The sequence below is a fragment of the Pelodiscus sinensis genome, chromosome 1 (genome assembly GCF_049634645.1).
Source record: "Pelodiscus sinensis isolate JC-2024 chromosome 1, ASM4963464v1, whole genome shotgun sequence".
NCBI classification, from domain to species: Eukaryota; Metazoa; Chordata; order Testudines; family Trionychidae; genus Pelodiscus; species Pelodiscus sinensis.
The window spans coordinates 161,699,984-161,725,792 of record NC_134711.1 but is presented as its reverse complement, the minus strand read 5'-3'; the positions used below and the strand labels follow the sequence as shown (position 1 = coordinate 161,725,792).

The 25,809-nt window shown below is 46.7% G+C and overlaps 1 protein-coding gene across 5 annotated transcripts in view; it reads left to right on the top strand.

Moving 5' to 3' along the window:
• Window positions 1-25,809, top strand: part of POU2F1 (POU class 2 homeobox 1) — a 195,288-nt gene that overhangs the window by 153,649 nt on the left and 15,830 nt on the right. For all 5 annotated transcript variants that reach the window (XM_075909143.1, XM_006124221.4, XM_006124220.4 and 2 more), the window contains 3 exons: window positions 1,929-2,023; window positions 7,217-7,390; window positions 22,932-23,073. In XM_075909143.1, coding sequence (XP_075765258.1) covers window positions 1,929-2,023; window positions 7,217-7,390; window positions 22,932-23,073 — 411 coding nt within the window. The remainder of the gene's footprint in view (window positions 1-1,928; window positions 2,024-7,216; window positions 7,391-22,931; window positions 23,074-25,809) is intronic.

The window sequence follows — 25,809 nt, the reverse complement described above, 5'->3', positions numbered from 1 at the left end:
AGTTATCAAAGGATCGAGCTATACTGACACAAACTTTCAAAATGGATCATGGGCTATATTAACCTTTGTTACCAACTAGCTCATATCCCCTACCTGAGGGACTCTTTCCATTATTGGGCAAGTTATTTCAACTGTGTAGATGAGACTGACCTTTCCTAGGCTGTGTCCAGACTCAGGGGTTTTTTCGAAAAAAGGCTACTTTTTTCGAAAAAACTTCACCTGCGTCTAGACTGCAGCCACGTTCTTTTGAAATTAAATCGAAAGAATGCGGCTTTTCTTTCGACGGTGGTAAACCTAATTCCATGAGGAAGAACACCTTCTTTCGAAAGTGCTCTTTCGAAAGAAGGCGTTCTTGACAGCAAACAGGCTTTTTAGAAAGAGAGCATCCAGACTCACTGGGTGCTTTCTTTCGAAAAAGCGGCTTGCTTTTTCGAAATTCTGCGTGCAGTCTAGACGCGCTCTTTCGAAAGAGGCTCTTTCGAAAGAGGCTTGCAGTCTAGACATAGCCCTAGAGACACACAAGGCTGCTACTTGAGGCTCTTTGCTACCCTCACAAGGTATACATTCTGGTCCAGTCATCCACTGTGGCTATAGCTGTGGGAACAGCAGTACTACAGTCAGCTATCACTTCTGTGTCTTTGCACACACCCTCTGTTGACTGTTGTATGTTAATCTCCCATATGTGGAATAAAAATAGGGACCTTAACTCAAAAAAAAATGGAGACTACTTATTTGTAACTATGAAGGTATTTTGAGTATATGGTCCCTACCTGCTTTTTAATACACATCATCCATCTCCTTTCCCGTCAACTGTTTGAATAGTGGTAAGGTTGGGAAACTGGAGAAGTGTCAGCCCATGCCATCCTTTATGCCGGTGTTTCTCAAAGTGGTCTGCAGACTCACTCAGAGAGCTGCTACTGGGCTTCTCTGGTTTGTTTACTTACCTGCTCTCTACAGCCAAGGAGCCTTGTGGCTCCCATTGGCTGCAATTCACCTTTTGTAGCAAAGGAGAGCCTCAGGAAGCAGCGGCCCCAGTTACAGTGCTTCCCCTGGTTCCTGTTGGTTGCAAATGGCAAACTGCAGCCAGTGGGAGCCATGAGGCTCCTTGGCTGTAGAGACGGTAAGTAATCAAACCGGAGCTGCCCGGTAGCAGATTTCTCAGAGTGTGTCTGCGAACCACTTTGAGAAACGGTGCTTTATGTTCTTGGTTCAGCGCATGAGGAGAGCTATGGTGTATGCATTGCTTTGCAAATAGTGTCCATTGACCATTCTGAACTCAAGCTCATGGTGCACATGCATATCCCACCTCTAAATTACATATAGGGGATGCATACCTCGAAGAACCTCCAGTTACAGGTAGTAGATAGGTTCAATTTTTGGTGCAGCCTAAAGAATGTTCAGTACTTTATCCAGCATTTGAAATCTAATTACTCCTTCCTAAAGATTCAGACTTTCTGTTTTAGATTAACAAATGATTAGATATGTTTCTCCTGTGTGGTGTATTACTTTAATCTGCTAAAGCCAATTAATTCTTCTTTTATTGTAAAGGGATGTTCCAACAGCTGAAATGTATTGTGCAGATTGTAACATTTAATTACCTTCCTTAGAGGTTTCAGTTTATTTTTACTTAGCTCTTCAAACCTCAGCTGTCTTCTAACTGTTTAAATGCCAAACTAAAAAGGGGAAGCAAACTCACACCTCCAATGTATTAATCTGATAGTACTGTCACTAAATTAAACCGTTCCAACCTATAAGCTCAGCTCCAATCAGCACTTGGGTTTGCATCACAGCCGAAGTAATTCTGCATTTCCCTATGCTTTACAGGAATGCAGGAGTATTGGAGATGCCAGCCTCCCCCAATGCTTTATTTCAGCCCAGCTTGTAAAGTTTCTGAAACAATTTGCAAAACCACCCTTATCTCTTTTCAGGTCTCCTGCAAGCGCAGAATCTCTTAACGCAACTACCTCAGCAAAGCCAAGCCAACCTCCTGCAGTCTCAGCCAAGCATCACCCTCACCTCACAGGTCAGTTTTTCTCCTGCAGCTTGCCCATACTTCTTTGTGGGACTCAAACTTATGGGCAAGAATGGAAGTTGAGTTATTGTTTTCTCCCTTTTCTAGATGCCTACAATATAACAAAATTACCAGCTGCATCAATAGTTGAGACTGCATAATAGTTTCACTTCAAACTTCTCTGGTTTCATTCACTCATAGTTTCCCCAAACTTCTACTCTTTGTACAGAAATTTTCCATGCTTGACTATTTCCTAAAGTTGAAAGTTTATGGTAATTTGAATAAAAATGGTTGAGTTGATTTTGAGTACAAGTAGAGCACTGGAAAAATATTCTTTCCCGCTATATTAAAAAGCTTTATTTTTATAGATTTAAACCCTAAAGAGCTATGGATAATACATTTATTTTTGGTATGGAAATAGCCCTCTGTCGCAGCATACCCCAAATCTTGCATGGAGTAGCGTGGCTGCCTCCTAATCAGCCATTGAATCATCGGCCTTTTTCTCTCGTGGTCTATAAGCACCAGCCCTTGGTCCAGGGTAATATGGCTTAATGGCTAGAGTCAAATGAGAGGTAGCCCTCTGAGGGTAGCCCATTCAAGTACCCGAAGTCAGTTTGGGAAGGCCCTTTAACTCAGGGCATCGCAGCTGGGTAGCCAAAGTCAATAAGTTGGAAGTTGGGACCCCAGTAGGGGGACCCAGGCCCACTCTACTCTACCAGGTCCCAACTCAGGGCCTTGTGAGTGGCTGAGTGGTCTACCGCTCCCTCAGCAGGGAATTTGGTTGAAACACACCAAGTTTACCTCGGTATGGAAGAGGCTGCTCCTGTAACCTCCCTTGGTCACTTCCTACTGGTGTTGTTGGGATGGCATCACATGAAGTGGCTGGGTCTTCTGGTTCCCTGGCAGCTGCTTCTCCCTAGGGTTGCTCTGGGGCTGTTTGACAGCAGTCTGCTGGGGCTATGTCACCACTGTCTGGTGAAGCTCCGGTTGAAAGTCCTTCTCCTTCAGTGGCCAGCCCAGACTCAGTTGCTCTGCTACCTTTTATGCTGCTCCAGTATTTGGAGCATGCCCAGTCTGGATGAAGGGGTGAGACTTCCTCCACACACAGGGTTTTATCAGTGCGGGGAATGCACACCCCGTCATACCCTCTATTGAGTAAAAGGGCTTTTAATTGTTCTAGTAAAAATATTTTTGATTTGACTGAATTATAAGACTTAATGTGTCATAGCTGAGTAATATTTACTTTATACAACTAAAAGAGGCTATACTATTCAAGAGTGAACACTTAATGTAGCTGCTTAATTGGCAGGTACTTAAAAGGCAATGTGTCTATAAGAACATTTGCATCACTTCCTCCACTTCTTTGCAAGGTTCTCAGAGTACCTTAAGCTTACAGGAGAAGGCTAAGGGATTTCTAAAGTGTGAAGAGAGGGCTTCTCTCCTGGAAATTTTCCAGAGATCTTGGGATAAAATGGTCTCTTTTCTAGCCAAAGAGTTTTATGTGGTTGCCAATCTTTTGCAAGTCAGCAAAGGAATAAACCTAATTTTAGCAGTTTTCCCATGATTTGTTTCTTTTTTTTAAACTAACAGAAGTTTTTTAAAAGTTGTTTTAGGAGACTATTAAAGCTATAGAGTTAAGCTTTCAAAACTCAGGAAAAGTAATGTTAACGTGCCTGAGGTTTTAACTTTGGTTACTTGTAGTAGTCTCTAATTATATGATCCCATTATTTCTGAAACAGCACTATATCACACAATAGTTTTCTTTTAATGCAGGTAGTATTTTTAGAACATACTATTTCATCTGTTGCAGACTGTGACAGTCCTGTAGGTGAAAAAAACTGCTTATTCCTTTTTCTGTATGCAATATTGAAATGTGGAAATTAGCCCTTCTAGTGCACAGAGGGAGCTTCATGTGTCCCTAGCCAAGGTTTAATTTTTTTGTAGATGTAACATAGAAAGAAAAGAACCTTTATAAAAGTTGAAGTCAATAAAGATACATTTCTATAGTCTAATATTGTTAAAATAAGTTTACAGTATTGAAAAACAATTAGTGGAAACATGTGTCTGCTTTAATGAAAATATTATATATATTGTTTGAGCAATATTATGTGATCATGTAACTAAAGACAGTGGACAAAATCCTGCCCCATGATCCACCTGCTCTGCAATACAGAATACCAGTAGCTCAATCTAAGAAGAAGTCCAATTTAATAAGCCAGTTGGTGGTTCAGCTTTGTAGGACACATGACTATAGAACGGCAGTGCTATGAAATGGCCATTTAGGGGCTATTACCAACTAGCATGATTCAGAGCAATCTTGAGGCTTCTCTATGTTGCACAGGGAGCATAAGCAATATCAGAATTAGGCCAAGAGCATACAGATGCCATAAAACCATGTTTGCCTAAGCCTCTCAGCTGCACTGAGCAGAATTTGGCCAAAGAGGAGGATTCAGCACTATATTTAATACAGTGGTCTCCAACCTTTTTACACTCAAGATCACGTTTTAAATGACAGAAAAAGCCAAGATCTACTGCCCCAAACCAAGATCTACTGCTCTGCCCTGCCCTCTCTATTCTCCTTCTCTCCATCACTTGCTATCCCCAGCCATTATACTGCTGCTTTTTTCCCCAATTCTTCTGTCAGAAGAGGTTTTTCCAACATTTGGCCTGTCTAGACTGGAACAAATGTCAGAAAAACCCCTTCTTTTGGAAGCCCCCTTATTCCTCATGGGAAAAGGAATAGAGGGGTTACTGAAAGAGCATGTTTGCTCTTCCGCTAAAACAAGTGGAAGAACAAACACCTCCCTGGATGCAGAAGAGTTTTTCTGGGATACCTCTGGAATCCCGGAAAAACTCCTGCAGTCTAGCTGTACCCTCACTGGGTTGAGACAGGATGTGTGGGCTCTGGGATGGGAATTAGGGGTTTGGGTGTGGGAAGGGGTGAGAGGTGCAAGCTCTGGGAGGGTATTTGGATGCAGGAGGAGGGGATTCTGGCTCAGGGAGGGGGGCTCCAGGCTCGGGAGGGTTGGGGTCAGGTGGAGGGTTGGGGTACTGAGAGCCACAGGCTTGTGGATGTGAGGGTGCAGAAGTTTGGTTTGGGGGATGGGAGGGGCTCAGAGAAGGGAGGTCAGGAGTAAAATGGGCTCAGGATACAGATTTGTGGTGTGTGGATGGTGTAGGAGTGTTGTGGCAAAAGACTGAGGATGTGGGATGCAGGAGTTTGGCCATGTGAGAGGCTCAGGACAGGGGGTTCCAGTGTATGATAGGCTCAAATCTAGGGTCGGGGGGGGGGGGAAGGGTGTAAGAGTGTTATGATGCTGCGGACAGATGAGAATTTGTTGGCCAGGCTTCGTTTTTTTAAATAAAATATGTCAAACACAAAAAGTTTCAGCATTGTTTTTATTTATGAGAACCCGTTTTGATTCAGGGGTCACTGAAAAGTCAATTGGGGCCACACAAGTGAGATAAAAAAAAAACCCACACTCCTCCAAAGCCTCACAAATATGGCCCCAACTGTGCTGGTGGGAGCAGGGGACATGGTACTGGGGCAGGATGCTAGTGGATGCTGGGGCAGAGGACAGGGTGTCAGTGGGGGTGAGGGGCAGGGACCAGGATGCCAGTAGGAACAGGGGGCAGGGTGTTGGCTGGGGCAGGGAATCCTCGGTACGCGCCCCCCCTTCTCCTCTGCCCCTCCCCCTCCTCCCCCCCCGCCGCTCAGGAGGGAAGCCCTAGTGTGCGCTTCCCCTCTGGATTCCTCCCCCGTCCCCTGCAGAGGAGGGAAGCCCCGATGCATGCCTCTCTTCCCCACTCCCCAGGAGGGAAGCCCTAGTGCCCGCTTCCCCCCCGGGACTCCTACCTCCTTCCCAGCTTGCACTCCCCCCGGGACTCCTACTTCCTCCCCCACAGACGAGGGGAGCTCCGGTGCGGGCCTCCCCATCCCTCCTCGCCCCCCCCCCCCCCCCCAAGCCCCAGCACTCGCCTTCCTCCAGAACTCCTACCTCCTCCCGGCGCTCCACAGACCTGGAGGAGGGTAGCAGGCAGCACAGTTCAAGAAACCCCGGAAGTGGCGCGCAGCTATCGGACTTCCCTCCACTCTGCGGGAAACCGGTACTACCTCCATTGTTGGAGGTAGGTAGTAAGGCTTCTTGGGGGTGGGGAGAATTGGGAGTGCCCCAAACGTTTTGCGATCGACTGGTCAAGCCCTCCCGATTGACCAGTCAATCATGATCGACGGGTTGATGACCACGGATTTAATAAAATACACACCCAAAGAGGTGGAGTAAAACACTGAAAACTCAGGCAATTCCAATATTCGGATTGCATGCAAACTAACTATGCACCTTCAATGCTTTCTTAATATATTTTGATTGTGTGAAACCTAACCTGACTGGTTTCCACGGAGCACAGACCTATCTCAGGCTCTTACTGGGGCCCTGTGTTTCTACTTTTATATAGGGAAATGATCTCTATAAGCTAATTGTCAGGAATGCCAAACTTTTCACTAGTTGCCTAGAAAATAGTTTATGCTAAGAACATCAAAGCTAAAAGGTATTCCTGTCTTCAAGATGTCTTGTTTTATTAAAAGACATTATTGCCTTATAATGTCTTCATTATATAAAGTCGTCTTGTTAGTAGACTAAACCAGTGTGTCAAGTGAATGAACTACTCAGGCCATGCTCTCACACATCCTGAAGTGGTCCATGAGAGTTAAGGTTGTGTCACATTCGCAAGGAGCAATGTTGAGGACACTTGTGCTGCTTGTTTTGTGGAAAAAACAAAGGATTTGAGTCTGTAGAATTGCCAACTTGATCCCTTGCATCCACAGTTAATTGTTTCAAAATAATTAGAGGGGTTGAATGCCAAACTCTCCAAAAGTACTGAAATAAGTTAAAAGGGAGCATCAAGCTGTTCTTAGAGCAGGTAGAAAACATTAGTAAATTGGTGCAGTGTATATCTTGTTTTTTCTTGACTGATTTTGACAGGGTCCTTCTTGAAAGACTGTATACTAATACAATGCAGTGGATTGTGGTGATCTTTATTTGAGGAATGTCAATATATTTGAGAGCACTTTGGGATCTATTTTAAATGGTATCCAAACTGTCTCTTGTGGAAATATAGATTTCCAAGTGAGATTTATTTCCACTATTTTTTGTTAAAGAAAATCTTCCCATTTTTTTTTCTCTTCCTGTCTCCTTTCTTCAACAGCCAGCAACCCCAACACGCACAATAGCAGCGACCCCCATTCAGCCACTTCCACAGAGCCAATCAACACCAAAGCGAATTGACACTCCCAGCTTGGAGGAACCCAGTGACCTTGAGGAGCTTGAGCAGTTTGCCAAGACTTTCAAACAAAGACGGATAAAACTTGGATTCACTCAGGTAAAATCAGAGGTGGAAAGTAACTAAGTTAGAAATACTTTGTTATACTATCAAGTACATTTTTTTGGTATTTGTACTTTACTCAAGTAATTTATTTTTGTGATACTTCAACTTTTACTCAAGTAGGTTTTTAAGAAAATATTGTACTTTTTACTCTACCACCATTTCCAGAAGCGCTTAGTTACTCACTACTTTCAGCACCCCACTGACAGTTGGACAAGCCAGCATTCTGATTTGCTATAGCACAGCTGCATGTGCAAAGCATCCAATCGTCATGTAGTGACAGTATGTTTAAAAAAAACAACCAATCAACAAGTACAATGACCCTGCCAACGAAGAAGCCTTTTAATAGCTGCATTGACACCTTTTCATTCAAAAACAGTATCTGTGCAGGGATGGGGAGCCTTGTGGGCCGGATCCAGCGTGTGGGGGAGAAGAACTGTAGCACTGCTCGCCCCACACACCCCACCGCTGGCTAGGGGAATGCAGTGCCGGAAACTGCTCGTGGGAATGTTTCCCCACTGTTACCATTGGCCAGATTTCCCATTCCCCCCCGCCTCCCCAGCTCTCCAGCCCCGATCCGCTCCTGCACCCTCCCACCCTTCCAGACACCCCAACCTCAGCCCGCTCCTGTACCTCCCTCCCAGCCACACCTCCACTCCCAGCCCTCTCCAGCAACCTACCTCCCACCCACACCCTCACCCCCATCCCTATCCCACTTCCTGGCAGTCTGCTCCCCACATTGAACCCCTCATTTTGGCCTCAACCCAGAGCCTGGGGGCCTCACAAAATCTAGTAACCCTGGGACTCCCAAAAGCGTTAATCTGACCTGTGGGAAGCCCTAAAGCTTGGTCCTCCCTGTGTCCTCTACCCTCTCTCCCTTCCCGCTGTGGGGCTGGAGCACTGTGGAGTGAGGTATCTCAGTTGGGGGCCACGTCAGTGAAGGTTGTTTTTGTGTGCGTATACATATATACACATATACACACACATGCATTCAGGTTGTACCTCCAAAAACCAGTACTCTCTGGTCTGGCGACGTCCATCATCTGGCAGGACCACAGATGCCGAGGGGCTTAAGGTCAGGAGGCCGGCAGCCTGGCTCAGGCAGCACAAGACTGGGGCCAGAGCCCTGTGGCAGCCTCCAGCAGCTTGTGGCAGCATGGGGCTGTGCACGAGTTCCCCGGCAGCACAGATAGGTGCTGGGCTGGAACCCTACAGCAGCCCCAGAACCCCGTGGCAGCCCCTGGGAGCTTGGGGCTGAGTTTGGAGCCCTGTGGCAGCGTGGGACCAGAGTCATCCAGCAGCTTCCTGGAGCTGGAACCCCACAGTAGTTCCTTGAGCACAGGACTGGGGCGCTGGGGCAGCCCCCGGGAGCATGGGGCTGGAGTTGAGCCCCACAGCAGCATAGGGCCAGATCCCAACAGCAGCTCCTGGGGCCAGAGTCCCGTGGCTGCCCCAGATGCACGGGGCTGGAGCCCTGCAGCAGGAGTCAGAGCCTCTGCTGCTCAGGGGAGCCGGCAGCAGCTAGGCAAGCAGGCCAGCCAGGTTCAGTGAGGGGGAGGTGAAGCAGAGTGTCTGCTGGAGAAGCCTTGGGAGACAGTGGCAGAAGACCTCCCCTGGTCCAGCAAATTCTCTCATTTGGGACCAGTCAGGTCCCAGTGATGCTGGACCAAGGAGGTCCAACCTATGTATGTGAACAATAATGGTACCCTATGATAACCTATGTGTATAATCATAGATTTCCACAGGATGTCTACTTTTTACTTCAGGATACTTGAGTACAATTAAGATGCTATGCTTTTGTGCTTTTACTCAAGTACTTTTCCAGAAGGATACTTCAACTTTTACTTAATTACATTTTTTTTCAAAGTAGCAGTACTTTTACTCAAATAACTTTTTGGGTACTTTTTCCACCACTGGGTAAAATTGCATTACTTTAGTGCCTCCCAGTATGGGGTTAAATCAGCTTTCAGATCTGAAAGGAGGGGACGATAGCTTCCCACCCTTCACCCTCCAGTAGTGCCTTCTTAAATAGAATTAAGCTCTTGTCTTTCCCCTTCTCTATAAGGGTTCTAGGAATGAACAAAAAAGGCCATACACATCTTTCTTGCTCCCTAGTTGATTTTAAGGGTAACCATTTTCTCAGCAGGTGCATACTTTTTACCAGCTCAGGCTGTCATTGAATGTGCACTGTTCAGCCTAAAGAATTTAAAATGAATAGGTCAAAACACTTTAAAAGCTGCCCTCAGAAGTGCAACCTCTAAAGTCATATAGCACACTTAACAGTTCTAAGTGTTAAAAGATTGTGTCAAAACTGTGATGAAGCTGCTTTGTATGTTGAAGGGTTTTATCATTTGGACACATTTTCCTTTTTAATATTAGTGATTCTGTATTTGAGGGTTATGGCTTCCAAGCGTCTGCAAATGAAAACTCAAATGACAGAGGAGAAATCTTAAAAAGATAATTCAGAAACAAGTTTTGAAAAGACATGTTTATTAAGAAAATAATAAACTTGAATAAAATGTATGGCGTTTTATCTCCTCTCTGGAATAGTGTCCATATTGAATACTGTGAGGATAAGCTTATCAATCATCTTTGTTTCACCAAATTCATAAGTAAACAATTGATCAGGAAGGATCTGCTTTAGAGTTAGAGCAACGGAGTAAGTGCCCAGACTCCTGACTTCTAAAAAACGCTCCTTAAAAAACAAAACAAAAACCACTTTTGCTGTTATGTATTTAACAGTGTTTACAATAGGATAGAAGAGCAAAATGAAAGGAAAGCAACCTCTGCCTCATGGGCCTCAGCAGAGCAAAGGTTCACTTGTCTGCTTACCTAAAGCCTAATGGTGAAATCCATTTAGGTGGATGGGGTCACAGCACAAAAACTCATTAGGATGAGGCTGAAAAAAGTAATTTTGAGTATATTGCATATAGTTGAATGAAAGCTGCTGTCAATAGTGTAAAGTATGATTATATGCTCTATTATGTTGCAGAGAGAAGCTGTGCTTGGATACAGGAGTTCTGTCTTGAAAGTATCAAAATTACATGGGTTTTTTTCCATTCAAAATTCAAATCTGCTGTCCAGAGGAAGAAGTCTAGTAGTATGCTATTAAATATTAGCATGTTTTGCTAGAAGGAGCAAACTAAAATCACAAGTGGTTGCATAGAAGTCTGAACTCAAGCAGTCAATCATTATTTTTTTTTGAATTTTTGTAATTTTGATATTTTCAAGAAGGAACTCCTGGAACAAGCACAGCTTCTCTCAGCAACACAATAATAGAATGTATAATCGTACTTTGGACTACTAATAGCACCTTTCATTCAATTATATTCAATACACAGGCACTCCACACGTACAAAAGTTCACCTACAGCCTCAGAAGCAGGCAAGAGGGGCAAGTAGCAGTGAGAGGCATGAGCAAGGGCCAGAGGTCTACAGCCAGCCCCATCTCTGGCTGCCCCCCTCCCCAGGCTCAGCATGGACTCTGGCAGCCTCCATCCCCATTCTCCAGCTCCAGCTGGCCACCCCCCAGCAGCATGGGCTGCAGCTATTCTCCCCCTTCTGTCTATGGGCTCTGCACTCAACCCCCTCTCACGAGGAGGTGGCAAGCAGCATGAATGTGGGCTGGAGGAGAGAGGGTGGCCTGTAGCTAGCGGCTAGAGAGAAGCAGCAGTTTAAGCGGGGGGAGGCTGCCAGGGCTGGGGGCTGCCGGAATCCATGCTGAGCCTGCACGTGGAGCTGGGAATGGCCAGAGCCCATGTTTTGGGGGTAGAGGAGGAGGAGGCTATAGTAATGGGGTAATGGGAGCTGTGGAGGTGGTGCCTGCAGATGAGTGCAGGGCAGTACGCAGGGACACCTGAACCCTCTTCCCTTCCCCTACAATTTGCACCACCAATGAGGAGTTGCCCTGGTATATACCCTACCCCTCAACACCCTGCTCTAGCCCTGAGCCCTTCCATTGGCAAACTCCTGCTCATATCCCACACCCCATCTCTTGCCCTGAATTCCTTTCTGCACCCTAACTCCCACCCAGACCCCACCCCCACTTCCTGCTGTGAAATCCCTCCTGCATCCCAAATGCCTCATTCCTAGCCATACCTCCGAGTCCTCACCCTTAATCAGAGCCCTCGTTCCCTCCACACGCAACTCCCTGCCTCAGCCCACAGCCCTCTTCACTTTGAATCCATCACTTTTGGCCCTACCTTAGAGCATAAGAGGTGCCCAGAAGAGTTAATCTAGCTCTGCAGCTGGGGAAGGCCCAGAAGTCCCTTTCAGAATCTTCACCTACCTCCAGTATTTAATAAAAAGATATTTCTCAGTCAATTTTATTGATTTTCTGTTTTAATTACTAGTATTACAATTGTATTATTTTCTACTATCTTCATTGCAAATATACAGTATTTCAGCTACATTATAGGTTAAATGGATTTTTGTGAGCTGGCTTGCGAGTCTAACTACCATTTATAACATTCGAATAACACAATATTCGACAGTCCACTAAACTGAAAGTGTACAAGGCTGTAGTCTTTACCAGCCTCCTGTGTGGATATGAAGTCTGGACCTTGCACAGAAAACATGTGAAACTACTGGAACTCTTCCACACACACAGCCTGAGGTCATTACTACACATTCTATGACAGGACAGAGTCATGAACTTGGAAGTCCTTGTCAGAGCAGGAACCACAAGCATTGAAGCCATGATTCTGAAAGCCCAGCTGCGTTGGACAGGGCACATCATTTGAACTCTCCCAGGGCAAAAAGAATCAATGTAGGCCTTGCAAGAGGTATAAAGACTGCGTAAAGGCCAACATTGCTCATGCTGGATTAAAGCCAAAGCAGCTAGAGCAGCATGCAGAAGACCGAACAGGTTGGCATGCTCTCGTATGACACGCATATGACAACTTTGAAGAACAGCAGTGCATACGCCTGATTGATGCTCATGAGAGGACAAAAGCAACGGTAGCAGCCACACTGACAGAGCCAGGACATTTCCTTTGTCCCCACTGTGAATGCCCATGCCATTCAAGGCTTGGACTCCTCAGCCACATGCGAGTCCACAACCGATGAGTCTGTGCAAGCGCAAGACGTCATCGTTGGACATGACGGACTATCATTAATAACATGTAGAAAAATGTTTCGAGTTCCAACAACCCACTTACAAATGAACTTTTGAAACACAACCTGTTCGTAAGTTGAGGACTTCCTGTAGTTAAAATTACTTTCTTTGGCTTCATCCTAATGGGTTTTGTGCTCTGATTCCACCAAATGGATTTCACCATTTGGCTTTAGGTAAGCAAGCACATAAGTGACCCTTTGCTCTGGTGAGCCCAATAGGGTAAAGGTTGCTTTTCTTTAACTTTGGGAACCTGCTATAGCTGAAAGCATGGGGCCAACGTCATATTTATTTTTGTGACGACATTCTAAATGCCTGAAAAATCTGGGTTGTTCTTCGGGTAGTCCCCGTGGGTGCTCCACGTCTGGTGTCGGGCTGGTCCCGGCGCCACGAATCGGAGCTTGCCAGAGCTGTGTTCAGCCAGACCGCGCATGCTCGAGCCGGTTTCACGCCTTTCATGTGCCGCACGCGGTCCGGCGCCCGCCAGTTTCCTCTAATCCGCCCCTGGTCACGAACAGAGCTCCCCTTCCTCTCCTCAGGCTTCCTGAGAGAAAGTTCAAAACGATTTAAACTTCTGTTTTTTTCCAGTTCATTAATGTGTTCCTGATTTTAAGTTAATACCTTTATAGAGTTATCAGCTGTTTATACTTATATTTGAAGGTTTCAGCTGTCTCCGCCGTGCAGCTCTCAGAGCCGCGGCTCTGGCGCCAAAAAAAAAAAAGAGAGAGGCAGCATAATGATAGCAAAAGAAACAGTTACCATTTGTATATAGTTATATTGTTGCCTTCTACGGATGTTTTCCTGTTACAACTCCTAGTTTACAAAAAAAAAAAAAAAAGTAAAAAAGTAAGAAGAGTTACATTGTTACCCGGCTAGTTCCACTTGAGCTAAGTTCAGTAGTTCTCAGACCCTTTATTCAAACATAGTTATATATATACACGTAAAGGGGGAGAGGAGAACAAGACTCAAATAATAAAATTGGCATAGTTACAATTCCTAAAGGAGAGAGAAAGGGGCAGTCGGTGAAAAGAGAGTAAACTCCCTTCAGACAGCCGGTATGCCGGGCTCCCCCGGCTTCAAAAAGTGCAATATGTGCAGGGACTCAATGCCTGTCTCTGACGGACATTCGGCTTGTGTCTGCTGCCTTGGGGAGGCACATATCCCCCAAAAATGTAGTCACTGTGCCAAGCTCATGACGAGAGCCCGCAAGGAGCGGGAAAGACGGCTGAAGGAGATTCTCTTTGATAAGGCTCTCCTGCCTCTCAGCGCTCCAGGCTCCTCGGCATCGGACCCGACCGCAGGAAAGCGGAGGGCTCCCTTCCCAGCTATGTCTTCCCCTAAGAGGAAGAAAGCCCCTCCTGCTCGTTCCCTGCAGATTGCCCCGCAGCAGCGGGTGAGCGCAGGTGATAAGCCGGGCACTTCAACTTCAAAGACAGCCCGTTTGGCCACTTCAAAGAAGCCAGCCAGCACTTCCTGGCTCAGGCTGCCTCCGGCACCGCAGACTGCAGGGGGGCCCCTTAAAGACACAGCCTGCCCCACACCCATGGTGCCTGGCTCTTTGAATGCAGTGCACACACCCCCTCACAGGGAGCTGTCTTCAGCACCCACGGTACCCAGCACTGAACAAATGACTCCGTCAGCACAGCCACCTGTCCCTCCAAGCTTGCATCCTGCAATCTCTGAGCAGCTAGAAGCAGCTTCTACTAGTGCAGCATCAAGGACGAACATGCATGAAATTTCCCTCTCCCCCTCTCCGGTGTCCCCTCCAGAGCCATCGCCTCACCCCTCCATGTCTGCACACCATGCAGCGGGGCGCAAGGAGCATCATAGGCAAAGCTTATCCTCTCGCCACCATCACTATAGGGAACGTAGCTGCTCACATTATAGATATTCCAGATCTCAATCCCCGTCAAGGCGATTCCATTCCTCAACTTGCGTGACATGCAGCACTTACTATGTCAGGCACAGCACCGTGGGATCCTCTAGATGTTCATCACCTGCAGCCTCTGATCGACATTCCATGCATTACCATAGATCATGTTACTATCGGTCACCCCATCACAGCCGCTCGTGATCTCGCCACATATCACCATGCTCCTGTCGATCGACCAGCCCGCGCTCGATGCATTCTGAACCTCGGAATCAGTCTCCGCCCTGACCTACGTTACCACCACGCTCCCCACCCCCTCATCCACAATCAGACGTGGAAGAGGGCCAGCTCTCCGAAACGGAACCGGATATGTCTCCTAGTGTTCGCTCTTCCGCACTCGCGCTGGGACAAGCAGTAACCTTGGCCGAGACATCACCCCCAGATGATCTTAAAGAGTTCCAAGACCTCTTTAAACGAGTGGCGCAATCTCAGGAGGTACAACTCACGGAGGCTGAGGTGGAACAGCATAAGCTATTTAAGAACTTACATCCTAAACATCAACGGAAGATCGCCCTCCCTATAGATGAGGCTATCATGGAGGTAGCTGAGGAGATTTGGCAGATGCCAACATCTATACCACAAATAAAAGGGCGGACAAAAAATATTTCGTCCCCACCAAAGGCCTAGACTTTCTTTTCAATCACCCACAGCCTAATTCTTTAATAGTGGACGCTATCCGCCACAAAGCTAAGACGCCACATTTTAAGACCTCCCTCCCGGATAAGGACTCTAAAAAATTGGACTTATTCGGCCGTAAGATATATTCTTCCGCAACCTTAATTCTCCAAATCGCCAACTACGCAGCCCTCCTATCAAACCACAACTTTGATAACTATTCAAAGCTTCCAGATCTGATGCAACACCTTCCTGACAGCAAGAGACCTCTTTTAAAGGCTGTTATCCAGGAGGGGTATACCACATGTAGAACATCACTTCAAATCGCCGCAGACGTAGTGGATATGGCTGCATGAGCCATGGTGACGGGCATCGCCATGTGGAGAGCCTCCTGGCTCCTGTCAGCGGGAGCCCCTCGAGAATTGCAGTCCAAGGTCGAAGATCTGCCGTTTGATCGACAGAAGCTGTTTGCCTCCACGACCGATGAGATTCTACATTCGGGAAAGGACTCGTACTACCCTCTGAACCTTGGGCATGTACACCCCTCCGTTCAAGCGTAAATGATACTACCCCTTCCAAAGGAGGTACGACTATTCATCCTTCAAACAGCAACAACGCGGACCTGACCAGTCCAGATTTAGACAGCGCCCACAGTGCAAGCGACAGCAACAGAATCGAACATCTGCTCGGCCTGCTTCTAAGCAGCAGGTTTGACTCCCATGTCAAGGACTCGAACAAGTCTCTCGTCATCATCACACAGAAGCCTGCAAACAACCTCTTCCATCATCGGCTGAGGCCATACCGTCATCAATGGGCCAGCATTACCTCGGACCAATGGGTCCTGGAAGTGATATCATCAGGCCTCACGATCCCCTTTACCTCAGTTCCCCCCCACCACCCCACCCACCCCATCCCTTTTCAGGGACCCATCTCACGGGGTCGCTCTTCAACACGAGGTCTACCACCTTCTACAGATCGGGGCCATAGAACGAGTACCCGCGGAGTTCCGGGGGAAAGGCTTCTACTCCAGGTATTTCCTAGTCCCCAAGAAGTCCGGGGGGTGGAGGCCTATCCTCGACCTGAGAGGCCTCAATCGCCACATTCGAAAGCAGCGTTTCAGGATAACCACGCTGGCCAAGATCATACCGGCGCTAAACAAGGGAGACTGGTTCTCAGTCCTAGATTTACAGGACGCATACTTTCATATCACAATGCACGTAGCGCACAGACGTTTTCTTTGGTTCGTAGTGGGAGACGAGCACTTCCAATACAGGGTGCTCCCTTTCGGGCTGGTATCGGCCCCAAGAGTGTTCTCAAAGACACTAACGGTGGTGGCCACCCATCTACGCAAAACAGGGGTCTCAATTTTCCCGTATCTCGACGACTGCCTCATCAAGGGTCACACGCAGTCGGAGACACATTACATGGTAGCCGCGATACAGGATCTATTCGACTCCCTCGGCCTCATTGTAAACATGCAAAAATCGCGTCTGCAACCGACACAAACTCTAACCTTCATAGGAGCCCGACTCGACTCTCTCTCAGAGCGAGCTCATCTTCTGGTCGAGCGCTTCCAAGTCATAAAGGACTTAATAGGCACAGTCTTACAAGCTCCAACACTCCCAGTACGGGTATATTTGCAGCTCCTAGGCCATATGGCAGCCACTACCATCATCGTGCAGCATGCAAGGTTGCATTTGCAGTGCTTGCAGCATTGGTTGAGCACGGTGTACAACCCCGTCAGACACAACACCCGAAAACTCGTGGCTCTACCCGTACATGTAAAGAAATCCCTCCATTGGTGGGCCAACCCCAACAATATGTTGTCAGGAGTCCCCTTCCATGCGACACAACCGTCAAAGGAGATAACAACGGACGCTTTTCTCGTGGGATAGGGTGCTCACATCGGCACGGAAACAGCTCAGGGCCGCTGGTCCGCATCAGAACGGATGTTACATATCAACCTTCTCAAGTTGCGGGCGGTGTTCCATGCCTGCAGACAGTTCAGGACGCATATAAGAGGCACGACAACAAGAATTCTCACCGACAACATCGTCACGATGTATTACGTGATCAGACAAGGAGGCGCCCGGTCCCTCTGCGCGGAGGCAGTCCGCTTATGGACGTGGTGCATTCGAAACGACATCATTATAGTCGCATCATACTTACCCGGTGCGAACAACACAATTGCGGATGCATTGAGCAGATACTTTCATCATGATCACGAGTGGGTGATCAGTACGGACGTCCTCCTACCTCTCTTCCATCGCTGGGGCCGTCCGATGATAGATCTCTTCGCCACTCGGGCCAACAGGAAATGCGCAGCATACTGTTCCAGAGCAGGAGCAGGCACCGGTTCCCTGGGAGACGCCTTTCTCCGACACTGGGGAACATCACTGTTATATGCATTCCCCCCTGTTGTGCTCATTCCCAGAGTGCTCGAGAAGATCCTCATGGACAAGGCGAGAATCTAACTCATAGCTCCGGCCTGGCCCAGACAGCCTTGGTACTCAACTCTCCTGCAGCTGTTCACGCGACCACCAGACCGCTTCCTGCATCGACCGGACCTCCTGATGCAGCAGAACGGCGCCCTTCTGCATCCGAAGTTGTACAGTCTGCATCTAACTGCATGGATGATAGATGGTTCAGTGCGTCCGAGAGTCTTTGCTCGGACCAGGTGAAACGGGTATTGCTGCATAGCAGGAAAGACTCTACCAGGAAAACCTACCTGTCCAAATGGTCTAGGTTCACACGTTGGTGTGTTCCAAAGGGCCTAAACCCTTTTCTCTCACCACCGCATGTCCTTTTGGACTATATCCTTCAGTTAAGGGTTGCCGGGCTCTCCATATCATCACTCAGAGTCCATGTAGCAGCAATTGCGGCCTTTCACGGCCCGGTAGAGTGCAGGTCGGTCTTTTCTCACCCCATGGTCACAAGATTTCTCAAAGGCCTGACTAACCTTAATCCACCTCGCAGGCCCCCACCACCCGCATGGAGCCTAGACCTCATGTTGGACACCCTGACGCGTTCTCCCTTTGAACCCTTGGCGATGGTACCCTGGCCTATACTGGCAATGAAAGTACTCTTCCTCTTGGCTGTAACATCAGCGCGTAGGGTGAGCGAGCTGGCAGCACTAATGGCATCGCCCCCCTATACAGTATTTAGTAAGGAATCTGTAACATTGAGATCTCATCTGGCTTTCCCACCTAAGGTCTGCACAGAATTTCATATTAACGAGCCAATCGTTTTGCCATGCTTCTATCCAAAGCCTCTCATCTCTCAGCGGGACGCGCTCTTGCATACCCTGGACGTCCGTCGGGCATTGGCATTCTATATAGATAGAACCCGCAACATCCGGAAAACAGATCACCTTATTATTTCGGCGTCAGGCCGCTTTAAGGGCCAACCCCTCTCGGCCCAGCGTATTTCGAAACTTGTCGTCTCCTGCATTACCACCTGTTACACCATTCACGACAAGCCGCTCCCATCGCAGCTGAGGGCCCACTCAACGCGAGCAGTGGCAACGTCAGCAGCGTTCGTTGGGGAGTCCCTTTACGTGACATCTGCCGGGCAGCCACTTGGTCTTCCAATACCATATTTTCAAGGCACTATGCAATCACACAGCACCTAGCTTCCGATTCAGCGGTGGCTCTAGCAGTACTCCCTAGCCACCAAAATCTTAATTCCGCAGCCCATGTCTAACTCAGATTACTGCTCCATAGTCACCAGACGTGGAGCACCCACGGGGACTACCCGAAGAAGAAAAAGAAGTTACTCACTTCCGTGCAGTAACGATGGTTCTTCGAGGTGTGTCCCCGTGGGTGCTCCACGACCCGCCCTCCTCCCCGCTACGGAATCTCCTCTGTTTCTGTCTTGCAGAGGGGCGGTGAGAGGAAACTGGCAGGCGCCGGACCGCGTGCGGCACATGAAAGGCGCGAAACCGGCTCGAGCATGCGCGGTCCGGCCGAATACAGCTCTGGCAAGCTCCGATTCGTGGCGTCGGGACCAGCCCGACACCAGACGTGGAGCACCCATGGGGACACACCTCGAAGAACCATCGTTACTGCACGGAAGTGAGTAACTTCTTTTTCATAATAAAAGTTCCTGGCAGAATCTTAGTTACTCCACAAGAACAGGTTGTTGTTAAAAAGATAGTATTTTGTTGGTATGAGCATGCTTCACTCCTTCATGAGGTGAAGGAGTTACTCGGCTATTACGATGGGACCTATATCGAATAGAATAGCTTCTCTGTTGCTTGACTGAGAGCTTCTGGTTTGTGCCCATCACATTTGTGACAGTTATCCTAACTTGCTATGTTATTGTGAAATGAATATACAGCAAAACCAGGATTTTTAAGTTAAAGGTTAACTCTCCTTACCAACGCTATCGTAAATTTATACTGTGGATTTAAAAAAAGCAGACACAGTAACTCAGTGGTTCTGTATCAGCCTTTGCTTAGGAACTTAGTACAGGCAGTCCCCGACTTACGCGGATCCGACATATGTCGGATCCGCAGTTACGAACGGGGCTGCCCCAGAGTACACGGACTGCGGGACCTCGCGGTCCTGCCGCCCGTGTACTCTGGGGCTTTCTCTGCGTCTCCCTGGTCTGCAGACCAGGAAGACACAGAGCAAAGCCGCGGAGGGGCTCGGGCAGCGAGGCAGCCCAGGTGCGCCTGGACTGCTCCGCCGCCGGCTTCCCCGCGGCTTTGCAAAGCTGCGGGGGGGGGCTCGGACAGCGAGGCAGCCCAGGCGCACCTGGGCTGCTCCGCTGCTGGCTTCCCCGAGGCTTTGCAAAGCGGCGGGGGGGCTCGGGCAGCGGGGCACCCCAGGCGCGCCTGGGCTGCTCCGCTGCCGGCTTCCCCGAGGCTTTGCAAAGCCGCGGGGGAAGCTGGCAGCGGGACAGCCCAGACACCCCGCAGCTGTCCCGCTGCCAGCGTCCTCAGAGGCTTTGCTCCCCGTCTCCCTGGTCTGCTGGTCTCCAGCAGACCAGGGAGACGGGGAGCAAAGCCGCGGAGGACCCAGGCGGCGGGTCCGCGGTGCGTCTTGGTCCGCCGCCCGTGTCTTCCTGGTCTGGTGGGGTGGGGTGGGGCGCAGCTAGTACGCTCCCCCCCCCCCAGGGTTTTCTCCGGACGCCTGTGGCGTCCGAGGAGCGGCGCTACCGGAGCAACCCAGCAGCACCCCAGCTGCTCTGCCCCAGGCGTCCTGATTTAGCCGCTGCTGAAACTGACCAGCGCTGACTACAGGAAGCCCGAGGCAGAGTTGCTCTGCCCTGGGCTTCCTGGAATCAGCGCTGATCAGTTTCAGCAGCAGCTGACTTGGGGACGCTTGGGGTTCTTAAGTTGATTCTGTATGTAAGTCAGAACTGGCGGTCAGTTTCAGCAGCGGCTGAATCTGGACGCCAGTTGCGACTTACATACAGATTCAACTTAAGAACAAACCTACAGTCCCTATCTTGTACGTAACCCCGGGGACTGCCTGTATCACAATCCTAGTATAATACTAAGGCAGCTTTTTGTATTAAATTCCCCTTTGTTTAAAAAAAAATTGTTCAAAATGTCATTGTATTTACTAGATCAATCCATTCTTCTTCTTTGAGTAAATATACATAATTAGGCAGTTTTAATAACAATTACCTAATTACATAATTGTGTTGTAATTAAAGATCTTATTACTAAGGTTTCCTGCGGTCCCGTAATTAGAATGCATTCCAAAGAGTAACAGGAAAATTAATTTCCAGTGACATACAGTAATAGGTTATTTTCAAATTTAGCAGATTTACTTTTGTCTTTTCAAAAATAATTACAAGGATCTAGGGTGCATTGTACTCTAATGGCTTATTACATTCCATTTTAGGGTAATTTAATCTGATTTTGATTTGAAATTAAATGTCCAAAAGAGAATAATTTTGTGGATTTATAGAATTTAATTCCTTTATATATAGCTGCCTGTTTAACACATTTAAACACAAAGTATTTCATCCGAGATGTGACCTACATCCTCACTGACTGATTTGAGATGTGTTCCTACTGTGGAAACTTATGATTTGGTGTTTTATAACATCTTGTAATATAATAAAAAAATGGAATATTCTCTCTTGTCACCTGTCTTCTGACACGAATGGTGCTATTGTAATGAAGTAAAAAAAAACAAGGAGCCCAGAAGCACCTTAAAGACTAACAGATCTATTTGGGCATAAGCTTTCATAGGCAAAAACCCACTTTGTCAAATGCATGGAGATGCATTGTAATGAAGTGTGAACTGTAAGAGGATTCAGTTATTCTATGAAGTGGGTTAAACTCATTGCAAAGTATCTTTATCCTCTACTTCAGTGATGAGTGACTCTTTGCTAGTTCCCACACAGTAATGTCTCTAATGAAATGATACTCTCTTCGGAGGAAAAAATGTGCACAAAGAAATGAATAACTACTTCTTTAAGTAGTGTCCCTATGGTCTACTTTAGGGTATGTGCTTACATGTGCACTCATGATTGGAGACTTTCTGGGCTTTCTAGAGACTTTCTAGATACCCCTCTGCTCCAGTATGAGGCTGTTTGAGGGAGCATAGTCACAACTACTGCAGGGCCTTCTCAGTTGCCCGCAGTTTGAGAGTGTTTGTTGCAGAGTCAGACTTGCTAAGCTGCTTGTTAACTCTTATTTTTTCTTCTTCTTCTACTAATTTATTTTTCTGTTATTTAGCAGTTTGTATTTATGAGGAGTATACCTTCAGTTTTCTTGTCTTATGGCTCAATTCATGGTCTTATACCCAGGATCCTGGGATTCGAACCCTGCCATGTTTGCCACAGGTCTTTTTTCCTGCAGCAACAGATGCTGTCTCCGCTGCTTTGGATAGATACATATTCCCTCCAAATGTAATATTTCCTCAGGATTTAAAAGTAAACCTAAAAATTGAGGAAAAACAGGCTAAAACTCTTGTGGTAATGTTCCTGGAGACCTTCAGATCCCAAGTCACACCGCCTCTCCTCTGCTGTATGTTGGATTCTATTACTCACAGAGCTCTGGTGACCATCACCACTGCTGCAGTAAACAAACTGTGACGTTGCATCCCATATTCTTTGACAAGTTGAATTTGTTAAGAGCCCACCCTTGTGTATAAAAAACTTTGAAATATATGTATGTATAAATGCTGGTGCAAGTAGAATGTTTGATACAGAGACAAAAACCTGAGTTTGGAAAAGTAATAACCCTAGATATATTGATGATGGTGATCTGGTTGGCTATACATTTCCTGACTTCTGTTTGGACAGATACATGATGTTGATGGAATAATTGACAATTGTGAATAGTTTAACTTTTCTTCTGCTTCTGAAACAGATCTGCTGGAGAGGTTCAGTTTGAACTTCAAAAGATAAAATCCAGTATACGCTCAGATGAGCACCTTGACTTATGGGATCCTTTCACCATCTCCAGAAAGATACATTGAATTGTTACACTCAAATAATTAGTATTTACAAATTCTTTTATTTGAACATCTCTTCTTTGATGTTAAGTAGATTCATCTTCAGTTCTGTTTCCATGAGTTATATTGTTTGCTATAATTGCTTGAATTAATATTTCGTGGGATGTGGTATTCAGTTATAATGTGGAGACCAAGCCAAAGACACTTGAGAGATCCTGAAAAGAGTTCAGATTAAAGAGGGTGAGACTTGGAAAGACTGAATGTTTTTCATCATTATCTGGTTTCGCCTGAATCTATAGCACTGAGTAAGTTTCTGTGAATCAGAAGCCTGAGGTGGAAGCAGGGGGCAGGTCACCAAAAGGACCCACGATTGTGTTTGTCTTAGAGCATTGTGTCCTCTGTGCAATAGAAGAGACTTCTGTAACATAGAGTCATATGTTAATGAATCCCTCTTTCTCTGCAGGGTGATGTTGGGCTCGCAATGGGCAAACTCTATGGAAATGACTTCAGCCAAACTACCATCTCTCGCTTTGAAGCCTTGAACCTCAGCTTTAAGAACATGTGCAAGTTAAAGCCACTTCTGGAAAAGTGGCTCAATGATGCAGGTGAACGAGTCTGTGGACAAATCCAGTGGGCTTCTGAAAACTGCTTTACTCTTCTGTTTGGTTTGTGTCTTAAGTTACTTGTTGCAAAACTCATCAAACTTCCGTATATCTTCTTAGGATAAGCAATTCAAGAGCATCAGTAACCACTTCATGGGTCCACAGGTCTCTGAAGCTATTTCCATCTGGCTTTTAGATATGTGCTCTACTGTTAGTGGAAGCACTGGCTGGTATGAGGAAGGAGTACACTGCATGTTACACTGCATGTTTTCTCTCTCTGTGTGTGTGCGTGCGTGCGTGCACACACACCATATATCCTCTACATTCCTTTCCCAGTTGGGTAAGGAGGGCTGCACGCTTCATAGCTAGTGTAGGCCAGGTCACTGCACAAACCTACATTTCTATAGATTTGTCCAGCCCCTCCATAAGCTTCTGGTATGTCAGGCTCCTTGCTATGCTGTATATTCTGTGCCCCTCACTTCACTTCTTACAAAGGGCCCAGTGTTCTCCTCACCCACCCCCATGTTCCAATCCGCTAAATACAATTTTTTCTTTTCTTTTTATATGGGAGATAAGTCATTCAGGATATTGACATTTTGAACTTTGAGACAGTGAGGAGATCTGAAATGGGGCCATTATTATTTTTGATATTGTTAATGGCCACCATCAACTAGTTCTTTAATGTGTAGACAATAATAGACCTGGTTGAAGCTGAGAGATCCCCTATTTCCTCCTGGTTTTCCAATTTTCACCAAAAATTGACTAGAATGTTTCTTGAAATTTTGGAATTGATTTAATATGGTGTTTAACAGTTATTGCATGACAAACAAAAATATCATGTAAAAAATGTAGGGCCTCGCTTTGCTTGGCCAACAGAGAAATATCAGCAACAAGTTTATGGTTGGTCCTGAAGCATCTTACACCGAGATTTCCCTGAGGGTACTCCAAGCCCGTTTGGCAGCAGTTCCCAAACTGGATTATATACCAGATATGAGGTAGCACCACCAGCAGATGGGATTGCAACAATCCCTACGCTATGTCTACACTGCCCTCTTTTGTGCAAAAAATATGCAAATGAGGCAAAGCATGGAATATCACCACACTTCATTTGCATAAATAATGTGGCTCCATTTTTGCGTGAGAGGCTTTTACGCAAAAAGAAGCCATCTACACGGCTCCTTTTTGCGCAAAACCCCCCTCTTGTGCAAGAGCCGTTCTTCCTAAAAAAAAAAAAAAGTGGAAGAACAGCTCTTGCTCAGGAGGGGGGTTTTGAGCAAAAAGGAGCCATGTAGATGGCTTCTTTTTGCGTAAAAGCTTCTCGCGCAAAAATGGAGCCTAACTAATTATGTGATATTCCATGCTTCGCCTCATTTGCATATTTTTTTGCCCAAGAGCGGGCAGTGTAGACATAGCCCTAGTGTACAGATGATGCCAATTTGCTCCACAGAGTGTGACCTCACACATATGGTGCATGCAAGATCTCAGTGTGTAAAGAACACCATTTTGCTCTACAAAACTGCATCCTCTGTATAATGTGACCTCATGCGCTCTATCCATACGAGATCAGGCTATGTGGAGGACACAGTTTTGCTCTACAAAATGGTGTTTTCCATAGGTGTGTCCCGTCAGGGAATACTTCATTAAAATGGGGTTGTGCCAGCAAAAAAATGGTGAACCTTTACATTAGAAGTTTATCCAGATACAGTTCAAGTCAGTTCAAAGATTTCCATTGAATTCAATATACATAGAAATACATAGAAGGGTCCTATGTATTATATGATTGTACATTATGCTTTAAAATGGTGTCCAGGATTTCAGCTTTCTTTTTTTTTTTTTTTTTAATGTAAGTTTCTGGCCCTCATGATTGCAAAGATAATCTTGAAAACATGAATGGAAGGTAACTGATGTCCATTCAGGACTGCAACAGTGGTTCTGAGTGGTGTGATCTGCCCATTTCATCTCATTCAGGGCATGTGGACTCCATGTTTCTGCAGCTGAATTCATTGTTTGTTTATTCTGGCATTTAGCTTCCTATCTGCCCTGTCCTTCTGTGACCTGCCTTTAGCTGCGTCTTCTTCTGCACCCTTTCCCACAAAGGAGAATTAACTGGATAACAGTGCATGCTTCCTTCACTGTTCTGTAGAACCAGGCAGAAGGCAGGGCATTCAGCTAGTCAGAACTCAAATCTAGCTTTCAGTGAGGGGAGGAGATAATCAGAAGTGTGTGGTGGCTATCTGGGCTGTCTAGAGACTATAGCATCAGCCAACACTTTGGTAGCTGAGAGGATGAGTCACTGAAGCAATTTATCTCCCTCATTGCCAGGCAAATGTGGAGCAGGAGAAAGAAATTCTGTGCTAGGCTGCTCAGACAGCCGCTCAAGCTCATTGAGCTTGGCTGTCTGGGGTATAGTGAAAAAATCCATAATGAGCAAGAATTATCGTTGATGAATTGTACATCAGTGAACATTTTAACTTTGCCAGAGTAATGTGTGTTTAAATCATGAGGGATGGGTGTTTCATGGAGATGCAATGACTTAACATTGCTCTGGAACGTAGGTTCCTTCAAGCAGTGTACGTATGGATGTAATAGAACCACATGTGCCTTCAGTTGGAGATTTTTCACAGTAGTATCTGTTTGGTCCACATGTGTATTAGTTTTGTGCCCTGTTCTGTAATGTAAGTGCATGAGGCAAACAATCCTCAGTTCCTTTTCCCCCACCTCAGACTGAGACTAGCCTCT